At 34.6% G+C, this 11,561-nt stretch overlaps 1 protein-coding gene across 3 annotated transcripts; it reads right to left on the bottom strand.

The window, feature by feature from the left end:
• Nucleotides 1-6,943: 6,943 nt before the first annotated feature.
• Nucleotides 6,944-9,660, bottom strand: LOC127980620 (chromatin complexes subunit BAP18-like). Of its 3 annotated transcripts, none has more exons than XM_052585461.1 (5): nt 9,543-9,660; nt 8,834-8,928; nt 7,754-7,974; nt 7,510-7,608; nt 6,944-7,314 (listed from the first exon to the last, which is right to left on the bottom strand). In XM_052585461.1, exons 2-5 carry the CDS (start codon nt 8,869-8,871, stop codon nt 7,247-7,249), a joined length of 426 nt encoding a protein of 141 aa, XP_052441421.1. In that variant the 5' UTR covers nt 8,872-8,928; nt 9,543-9,660; the 3' UTR covers nt 6,944-7,246. The 3 variants fall into 3 exon arrangements, with proteins under 3 accessions (XP_052441421.1, XP_052441420.1, XP_052441419.1); XM_052585460.1 differs by lacking the exon at nt 9,543-9,660 and adding an exon at nt 9,148-9,395 and having other exon boundaries at nt 6,944-7,311; XM_052585459.1 differs by lacking the exon at nt 9,543-9,660 and adding an exon at nt 9,148-9,394.
• Between the last annotated feature and the right edge of the window lie 1,901 nt (nt 9,661-11,561).

An 11,561-nucleotide genomic window follows, 5' to 3' on the forward strand; every position in this document is an offset into this window, starting at 1 on the left:
TCTCCTCTATTAATTCGCTCCACATAATAATGGATTCGGACGTTAGATATGTTCACAGCGATTTCTTCAATTGAAAGGGCGTCGACAGGAATGAAAATATATTGTCTAAAATCGAAATGACAGTTAAAGTTGTTAATTATGTTATTCGAAAATTAAAACGTTGGTTCGACAAATGACAAGTTGACGGTGTGACGAAACTCTGCAGACAAATAAACGACTTTTTAAATGTAACGTTAAGTTAGTTGAAAACACGCTTCGAGGGGACATCCAAAACCACAAAGAGATTTGTTTGACGACGAATCAAGTTTCCAAGTATGCGATTTTCATCGATATTTATTACCTGCCCCAAGATATAAATAAAAATAATTCTAGTTAAGTTACCTAACTAACGTTAATTGTCTGTTTTTAAACGTACATCCATCTTACGTCGATTCAGATGACTATTGAATGCCTCTGATTTTAGCATGTTTCTTTTTGTTATGCACGACAATAGTTATTATGCCAGCCAATTAATATTCCAGTTTATAAAACAATAATCTATTGTCGTGGTTCGCTGTTTATATGAATCTTGTTTTTGTCTAATTCAGTTACATTTACTGTCAGACAAATTCATCTGCAAGTAAACAGACATTCGAGTAATGTTCTAGAATGAACCTTGACTTTGCTGCTGTTTTGAAAGTTGGCCTAAAGTGTTATAGTTATTATTAAAATTAATATAATGGCCTTAACAATGACCCCGTAACCTCGTGATAAAAGTACACATTTCTTTGCTTAGTTTTGGCATGGATTTTGCTTTATAGTTAATGTATTAATTCCAGTAGTTTCCTTGTTGTCTTTTCTTTTTCTTTTCTTGGGATTTTCATGAGCAGTTTTAATATTTGAACTGCAGGAAAAGATTTAGCAAGTGATTCTTGTCATATGGACTATTTCTAGAATATCTAAAGATATGTAGTGTGCAAGTACTGCATTGTCATTGACTGAGCTTTTTTGAACAAATGAATAAATGGCATGAGGATGATGCCATGAAAGCTCTGCACCTGTTCATAGATGTCATATTTAACGATATTCCTTGATTTTGATACACATCTGCTGAAAGTAATATAAGGGAGAGGCTGGGCTTGGCGTGGGATGGACCATTTGGAAAGGAAAAAAGAAAAATTCAAGTAGTTAGTTGTTGTTATTTTTTGGAGGACCCCCCCCCCCCCCCAATTAACTGCACATATGACCATATGATTTACATAATTTTATATTATTATGTTATAAAGTCTATTGTAGTTTTTTGTAGTTAATATTGTGAATTGTCAGTTTTTTCCTCATTGTTTCATGAAATACTCTATTCACAAAAAATAAAATAAAAAAATTTAATCTTTTACTACTGGGCTTTTATGTTCTTTTAGTTGGGGTATTTTTAGCCTTCCTGTTTTGGTGTGTGGTTCCTGATGCTTTGTGCTTTTGTTTTTGTTTGTACGAGATGCTACTGGTAGGATTGAAAGGTAAAAGACAAGGGACTGTATACTGTTTGTACAAAATAGAGAGTACAATATAAGTTTGCTCTCTTAGTTTAATCTTTAAGAATTTTATAATGACAGTGAATTTTACAAATGTGTTTTTTTTTTTTTTTGTATTAGTTGTGTATTTTTAGTTAATTATTTCAAAGCTGATCTGTTTTTTGACCTAGTTGGTTGTATAAGCCTGTCAAATCCATTTTGTCCAATGTAAGGTTAAATTTTAGTTTAACTTTCCATGACAATATATTCATCCAAAAATGAATTGATTGCTGGACATTCATTTCTCTTTTAATTCTGCCTTTTTTGACTTATCACACAGGTCTTTGTCTTCTCTGGCTCCGTGTGTTTTTGTGTGTGTTTGTGTGTGTGTGTGTGTGTGGTTTGTGTGTACTGTTGGACCATGTTTGTGCTACTCAGTAAAACTATCTGTAGAACCAGATCAACATATTCTCCACTCTTTGTAGCCAGTCTTGTACTACACGGAAAACCCATAGAGACCCTGCATAAAATCCGGCCACATTTAGAGCATAAAGTGTAAAGTCTAAAACTTTGCTTTGTTTGAGCACTCCACACTCTTGACATCTGTTTTTGCTGTCCGTGCTTTTTTTTTTTTTTTTTTTTTTTTAATGGATAATGAACTAATAGCGAGAATATAAATTCTTGTTCTTTCTTTCTTTTTGGACAATGCGTTTGGACTCAAAACACCCCCTGTGCGGTCGCTTGAGTTTGGAGTTTGTGGTGAATGCTTGCCCGCAGTTTAATGCACAAATACACCACGAACACATAACACTTTTCCTAGTTTCCTATTCCCCCTTCTGTGCGTCTTTGCACTAGAGCCTTCTCTCTCTTTTGTCCCCCCCCCCCCCCCTTTCTCTCCGTTGGCTGTGTTGAATGCTTTGGCAAAGCTACAAGAAATCAAGCAAGCGAGAGCTGCTAGCACTGACGCGCCCCAGACACTAAGCCCTAGAAATTAATTTTTTTCGCCGAAATGGTAGTTCTGACGGTCTTCAAACTTCACACTCTTCTAAGGGGACCCCAGGGCGATACCCTGATTTTTTTGGGGATTTTTCCTGTCCCCCGAAAATGTTCATTTTAATTGTAGAAACTGATGCCCCGGGAAAAAGGCTACAACCCCTGCTTTTTATGCCTACCAAGTTCCTCAGGCAGCCTCACTAGCTACAGCTAAGCAGAGGCTGCACACTGCACTGGACTACTGGTCTGAAGGTGAATAGGGATAGAAAGGGGTTTAAGGGCTGAAAATAGGTGCTGGTGGACAAAAGGTTTAGGCACTTATTTGACTCTTGGAACCCCACCCCCCAATCTGGAATGGGAGCCCCAAGCTCAGACGAATGGGTGTATTTTTGACCTGAAATTAAGACTTGGGATTCCCATTGATAAGTGCATGTGTGGGTTTGTTTTCCTTTTTAGTTCTGTTTCTACAATTTTTTGAAAGCAGCCAAACTGTTTTAAGTGTAGATTTAGCTGTAGATTTGTGAAGAATTCAAATATTTGAGGTGGGAGAACTACTTTGTGACTTTAATCAAGTTTTCTGAAAGAGTGAAAAAGTATTTTTCAAGTACTTTGCTTGGCTTTTTTTGAATACAAAAACAACTTCATTGAATTAAGTTAAGGAATTACTTTTTTTTTTTCTGCCCAGGTGCAGGAGACAGACTACACTGGAAGAGGGGAGTCCGGCGGGTTACTTTGGGAATTCCAGGCACCTTTTCCTCTCCCCTGTTGCCTAACATGCTGGAGAAAGGGGATCGAGGGTAAGTGAAATCTTTCCTGTGTCCGTTTTAAAGCTTAACCAAAACGGCCCCTGGTTTGACTGGGTGAGCAAAGTTAGGCCAGGGTGTGTAGTGTCTATGTAAGTATGTGAGCTTCTCGTTTAGGTCTCCCTCTCCCACCCATATGCTGTCTATCCTTTTCTCATTTTCTCTCTCTCCCTCTCTTTTGCTAACACCCCCCACCCCCCGTTCTCTCCCTCTCTCGATGAACGACGGGCAGAAGTAGACAGAAGCAAATGCCTTCTGCGACTCTGCTGACGTGATCATTTGACTCAGACCTTAAATAGGCTGCCCTTTATAAGATGGAATTGTGTTTGTCAGGGTTGATTTGAGCTAAAAGTGTTACATATAAAATAATAGATATAATACGAGATCATAATGTTTGGCTTTTGTGTAGCACAATTTTATTCACACCTTAACCTGCATTTTGCTGCTAATAAACTTCCTCTTTTTTTACTGTGAACTTCAGCTTAATAATGAAGGCTCAAGTATCTTTAAGCAAAAATTTAAGATTATGTTTTGGTGTGTTACAACAGCCAGAATGAATTATTTTGCAATTAAACCTTGGTTTACTGCTGACATTAGAACTTCAACACACTACATAGGGTGTGGTGTACTTAAGAAAAAATTGAAGTCCTTCAAAAATACTTGGTATTTCTTTTTCTGTACCATAACAGTTGATATTATAAATACCAAATACTTTTTTAGTCCTTTAAACTTTTGTAACTTTTTAGTTTTCAGCAAATTAAAAATAAAACAGTTTTTCAGTAAAACAAACATTACTGTGGTCTTCCTACTTAATTGATTCCATATTTATGTTGGTCTGGTGTTGTTGGTGTTAAGCTTCCTTTTTTCTAAAAGAAAAAGTGTATAAAAAAACAGATTTTTTTTAATAAGCAAAATTTATATATATAAAAAAGGATAAACAATGAAATGTAGTGATGGGCCACAATCTTTCTGCCATTTACCCTTTGCACACTACAACAAATGATCTGTCATATGCTCTCATCGCTTTAAACACCACTGGCTTTTCACAGATTAATAATATAATAATTCATCACAAAACTCATATTGCTCCATAATTAGGCTACATCCTTGTTCTTCAATATACTGCAGACCTTAAAGTTATTTTAATATCTTATTAATTTCTTATTTTTTGTTAATGCACACTTGCCTCTTTTGCTGAAAATTTGTCTTTTATATAGTTTATGAAAATTATTCCTTATGAATTGTACAAGCATTCTGTTCTTTCTGTCCTCTTATTTTTACATTTGGATAAATTGTCCTCCTAATACCTGGAATCCTTTAATTGAATGTAATATATTTCTTGGCAACAGTTACTTAATTGGATGATTAAAATATGCAATGTTATTGTACTGTATGTGTAATGCTAATAGATACTTTAACTTTTATTAAAGGGATAATTATGTTTAAAATATTAAACCTGAGAAGTTTGAAAATTAGAGATGCAGTTTTTTGGGGGAGAGTAAAAAACAAACAAACAAAAACTATATATATATATATATATAAAATGCACTTACATTAAATAATTTTCAAGGTAATAAAACCATTTTGACAGGCACTAGTTTTTTCTCCTCATCTCCCCCTTTTGTTATATCCTCCATTTTGTCTTCATCCTCAACATCCATTTTAGGACAGTGTGTGCACAATAACTCACTTATTAAGTCTCATAGGGCATTATTAGAATGACATGGAAACATGTGGATGACCACGAGCTTCCTCATAATTGTCTGTGTTCGAGAATTAACAGTAATGCTGTCACTCTTTGCTGTCAAACAACTTTTATTTTTCAGAAAGAAGAGAAGCGATCTGCCCACATTTCATTTAATTTCTCATCCAATTTCGATCTGTCTTTATTTATTATTTTGGATAACTTGGCACTAAATATCCACAAGACATTTCTATATTACAAATGATCCAACAATAAAATTTGCCCCTCCTTAATCTTATGCTAGTGAGGACCAGTGGAGTCTGTCGTCATCTTTTTCTTTAGCCCAGAGTGCCCTGTAGCAGCACATCATGGTTTGTATGTTCTAAGGGCAATTTCCAAATCATGGTGCGCTGTCACTGGGAGCCTGGGAGTTTCTTCATTAACACGGCAGCGTTAAACACCTAGTCTTCTGCTTACATTGTAAGCCACAGTGTAATAAATGCATCAGAGGAAAGCTTGTTTTATTTTTATCAAAAATTCTAATGATATGATAATGAAAATGCTAAAATGATCACAAATAAAAAGTAAAGGGTTTTTTTTTTTACAACTGAAATGATATTTATTACAAATGACCAGACACACAATAAAAGATTCATGACTGATTCACCATGTGTGGCTTAGGTGTCCTCTTCAGCGAGTTATTCCCAGACAGCTGGATATTCAGATCCTGTTAGTCTATGAACATTGCTTTTAACTGTGATAGTGTAACCATTCAAGCTGTTGAATTAATCAGCATATATTTTTTTAATGTTTGTTTCGTCCTCTTTCCTCCCTTGGACCACTTGATGTGTCAGTGTGCCTGACAGCAGCAGCACATCAATATTGGCAGCTGCCCTCTCTCTGGGTTGCCAGTATGGCTTGTGCTGCTCCCGTCAGACAGACACACTCTGCGACTCTCCAGGAGCAGTATGGAAACCACCTGTCCAGAAATTAAATGTTGTATGTATTTTACCTTGAAAATGGCAAAATTAAAATGAAAGCCCTTCTTGTTCAGTCTTGCCTGAAAATGTCTAAGAGAAAAGCTTAACAATAAAAATAACAAACAAGACCTTATTTCAGTGAAAGTATTTTAATTACATTACACAAAATGCTGTTAGTTGTGGTTTCAGTCTGTCACTGATAGACCGGTGAAGCCCAAGTGTGTCATCTTCACCTTTCTGCTTTTAGGAATGCCATTCAGATACAGATCAGATTTTACACCATGGCTGGTTGATTTCATTAGATCATAAGTCACACACTTAATGAGGTTATTATAACCAATGAGGAAGAACAGAGACATAGGCAGAAAGTGTCATTGTGCTATGAGATTGTTTGTGAGGAGATCTGGTGGACTGCATTTTACACAAATACACTCTTTTCTCAATGTAGTTTTTATTAGTTTTTTAAAATCACCAACTCTTTTTAAATGCACAGTTTGTGATTTATTGCTGATTTAGCAGTTTTTAATTGTCAAAATTTTGGTAGGGCTAAGACTATGTATATCAATTTGTTAACAGCCCAATTATGAAAAAGTTATTGGACTATGCTCACAGTCCGTTTTAGATCAGATCGATAAGCCCACTAGGCTAGAATTTTATATAAACCCGTTATTGATAAAAACACCTCAAGTAAAAGTAAAACAACTTGCTTAAGCTGCATTTGTGTAATGAAAGATGCAACTGCCACACTGCTCTAAAAGGTGTCAAGCAAAACCTGACTGAAGATCATCTTGAGTTAAACCCAAATCTAAAAGTTTTTTTTTTTTTTTTTTTGTGGAAGAAAAAGAAAGAATATTATTTGGTAAATAGACAAAGATTTTACAAAAATGTTTAAGAAAAAAAACCCCGCCTTTAAAAAAAAGTGTACCAAGCAAAGCTTTGATACTCAATGCATTTCAATGTTTTTGTCCAACTCCCCCCCCCAAAAAAACACAGTAATGGTCATAATTCTTTATTGATAATGACTGGGAAAACTTTTTACACAATGTCTTTACAGTAACTTATTTTAAAATTATGCATTTTGGACCCAGAACAGAAATATGTATTTAGCAATATTTTCTAGCATCTTTCAAAACTGTGTCCTATATTGATAAAATCTGCCTAGCTTCACTATTAACCTCGAAATGAGTCTTTTCCTGGAAAAAAGACAGTTTTCTCCAGTTTAAAAAAAATGAAGTTTCCTGAACCCGCACTGAAGTGACACATTTAGTTTATTTTCCTGATTGTTTGTTGCAGAAGATTTCAACGGGATAACAATGGCAAGTCACTGGAATTCATGATGAGACTGGAGTCGAGATTTAGACTATCTGCTGAAAAAAAGATAAATACAGATATTATTTTCCCCTTTAAGAACTAGGAACAAGGGTAAAAAACAACAGAAATAGCAGACAATGAAAACCTTGAATAAAAGACACAATTTAATTCATTTAAATACATACCTGAGTATAAGTAATTTAGTTCAAAATTAAGAGAAAAGTAACGTATTATTGAGAAGTTTTTCTTACCTTGATCAAAATTTAGCTTTTTAGATGTATCACTCAACCCCTCGATATCTACCAGATCACTGTTGGCATCAGAGTCATTCAGTGCACTGAGAGTGACATCTGAGGAAAAATTATATAAATGCAGTAGATATATTTTACCATTCAAAATGTTTAAATCAGTAGAGGTTTAGTGTAATGTTTTTTTTTTTTTTTTTGCAAGGATAAAATAAATGCAACACAAATTAATGCATTGAGAAATGCTTACCTGCCGTCTTTGATGACTTAATGCTAGATGGACCTGTGGTTGGCCGCTGTAAACCCGCAGTAACCACAACCTGAGAGGTTGGCACAGCGATGACTTTAGGTGGGGCCGGGGGAGCCATAGAAACCGGAACCTTTTTGGTACTCTTCTTTGGTGAGTCCATGGATAAAGGAGCTCCACTATCTTCATAAATCTTCCTCTTGACTGTTGTTTTCATTTGTGCCCTAATGTTTAAGAAATGTTTAATTAGATGCTGACAAGCAACATAATGAATAATTACTTTTAATGGCTTTACAAACATGCACATAAAAAAATACATAAATATATTAACAATATTAAAACTTTTTAAAAAACTTCAGGCTTTTTTGGAATTTACATAAACAATGGTGATCAACAAACCTGCATTACTTTCCAGATTTAAAGTATTATAACAGCATTAAAAAGCATTAAAGTTAAAATTTCACCTACACTTGAGGAAGACACCATTATTGAATATTACAGACTCCAACACAGTAAAATTCAAAGGATCGGAGACAGATGTTCTAATATTGTTGTTGTTGTTTTTTCTGTAGTGATAAGCTTAATGTGTTCAAGTAATCTTAAGCTCTATGTATATCCACCTAGCTCTGCCTGTAAACAGCATTGGAATTTACAAGGCCCATAATCTTACTGAAAATAATACTTTATCTTTTTAATTGCAAGTACAAATGAGATACTGTTAATGAGTTTACATGAAAATGTCTCAATAATTTGCTAATTTACTGTTAACACACTGAATCATATTATAGGCCAAAGCAGTCAAGAAGCTGGTAACATTAGGGGGTTTATTTAGAAAATATTTGAAAATGGCAAAAAAAAAAAAAAGAGAAAAAAAAGAAAGAAATAAAAAAGTACAATGTACTTTTTTACTTTGCACGTAATTACAATAATGCATTACCAAGAGGGGGGCTGGACAAGATGTACACCAGTGTGTGTGTGTAATATACACACTTTAGACTTGTAAGAAAATGTAATTATATCATACCAAAAGCCCGACGCAGTGTGTATTTTATAAAACACATGAGTAAACAGACAGTGGCTCACCCTGCTGGACTAATATCTGCCACTGGATGCAGCTGCATGGTTAGCTCTCCCAATTTGGTGAAAGCAGCTCCAGCTGCAGAAAAGATCTCACCGACCTAACGTTACATGCGTAAAAGAAGAAATAAATACTGAAGAAAAGAGCGTATCAGAAAACTTGTATGTTTTGAAACAGGTTGATAGTTAGCATGCTAGCCAATAGCTTTATTACCAAAATAAGAAACACATGTCCAGTACGAAGACAGTTATCATGGATGTATACCATCAAGGTAAACATTTAATCTCGCTTTAGAGACCATCTTTATCAACACATTTACCTTGGTAGAGGCTGAAGTCATTGTTTTGATGTAGCGTTACTACTGAAAAACAAGGACTGCGCTTTAGAAGTGTCAGGAGACGGCTAGCTGACCTATGTACCGATGAATGACTCAAAACTACCGCGATGCAAATTCTTCAACTATTTACATTATAAAATAATAATAAAAGGATTCTTAACTAAACGGATAGCATAAGTGCGCCATAAAGATGACACCGTGATTCAATGCTGCTTATTGGTCTAAATTATAGCCGTCGGTCGTTATTGGTCAACACCAAAGAAGAATTCAGTACATTCAAAGCTGCGTTGAAACTGCGCAATTCATTCGCTGTTACACTTCACATGCGTTGATCAGTTGGAATTCTCTTTATTGATCCATATACACGTACATCTTACCTTTTTGTCAACATCATTTAGACCTAGTTTTAAAATTGACGCTTTTTAAAAATAAAATATAACTTCAAATTACTGCTTTTATTATTATTTTGTATGGCGTTTACACACACACCCACACCACACACACACACACACACACACACACACACACACACACACACACACACACACACACACACACACACATATATGTTAAAGATGAAACGACAAAATATAATGAAAGGAAGTGACGGCTTATAATTGTACATTGTGTAATCTGTATATTGGCGTGTACTGCCCTCTGGTGCACAAAACCGTCAACTAGAATTCATGTTCAAATCTCTGCTCTATAATGATTCATTATAGATCCGTGGTTCGGATGTATTTTAAATGAGAAAAGAACCACACAATCAATCAGTTTTCCCTTAATTAAGTCAATAACTGTTTATTGAGGTTGCGTCGGAAAGCTTCTGACATGGTGCCCAGAAAGGGCAAATAAGACAAATAACACCATGTGGAGGATTTGCACGATGCTGTCACTATACATGTTTGGCACTAATTTGACACAGCTGGCAATATCTGTACCAAAGTAATAATTATAATAATCAAATGAACAAAGAAAGTGATTGCTATCATTAGTTTTATATGTATGTTGTCAAAGTGCAACAAATGCCTAAAGCTTGTTTAGTCATATGCAGTGTTCTACATATATTTGGGTTACAATAATATGGATTTACAATATAGTCTATTAAAATCTATTTATAGATAACATTTTTATCTTTCTAATGAAATTAAGAGGAAGGTATCCTCAATGGCAACATGTGATAACTAATTTGGTTGCATAATGTATTAAATTAGGACAACTATAAAGCCATACTAAAATTTAGATAAATTTGACAAACAACAATAACATTAAAAACTGATATATATATATATATATATATATATATATATATAAGATAGCATATGGCACTCTATATTGCTTTGAAGAAACGGTTGATTTTATAGACTGTTACAACACCCATGATCATTGCTGTCAATTCATGACCAGTTTTTATCAGTCAAGTCAGTGATATAACATGATCATCAATGCATTCAAAAAAATATCATTTTAAGTGTATTTTGTTATTGCTAACACCAATAGCTATATCTGGGCTATTATAATGTTTTTTTTTATAGCCATAAATATGTAATATTTTTAACAGACATAAGCACTAATATTGTCAGAGAGGATAACAGTCAATTTTTAAAGCACATAATACAGAGGAAGAGGTGTCTATGGCATTCACAATGGGATTTCATGGAGTGGAAGGAAAAGCAGCTGACATTCAGGCCCAAAAACAAACATGCATAATCATACTGTATGCAGCTGTATTTAGAGTTCTTGGGGCCCGGGGGAGTTCCGGGGGAGTAGGTACCCCTTGGTAGAAATCCTTCCGTCATTTGTGTGGTGCCTAAACACTTCTGCTAGTGTAACACTTGTCTAGCTAGTACAATATATTAATTCCACTTAAATGACATTGTTTAAAGCCAATTTATATTATTCCAGTTATATTCAGAGGTTAAATGCTTAGTGCCAACTAATCGTTTTGTGGGCTGGAAGACCTGCTGTCTTAACAGCACTATTTCAGATCCTTTCCACAGTGTTCACAAAATGCTAGATGAATGGTTCTAGACAAATACGATAGATTTAGTAAAACAGGCTGACAGGAAGTTAGGGATAGACTAGCATGTTAATAATAAACATGAATATGCACATTGGGAGAATGTAAATGAGAGAATGATTAAACATGATACATTCACACAGTAAAATACAAAATAATGTTTGATCCAAATTCACAGGCAAAATGCAAATATATTTATGCAATTCCACACTCTCAATAAATCCACAAAAATAAAATATTTACTCTTTTTTTTTCAAGCTAACTAAAAACACTCCACATAAGTTATTTTGATACGTGATGCAATCATGCAAATAATTTACTTAAAAAAAATACACCAAATATTACAATAAATATATAACATGATAGGAGTGGCTTT

This window comes from Carassius gibelio, chromosome A4, assembly GCF_023724105.1.
Source record: "Carassius gibelio isolate Cgi1373 ecotype wild population from Czech Republic chromosome A4, carGib1.2-hapl.c, whole genome shotgun sequence".
Classification (NCBI taxonomy): Eukaryota; Metazoa; Chordata; class Actinopteri; order Cypriniformes; family Cyprinidae; genus Carassius; species Carassius gibelio.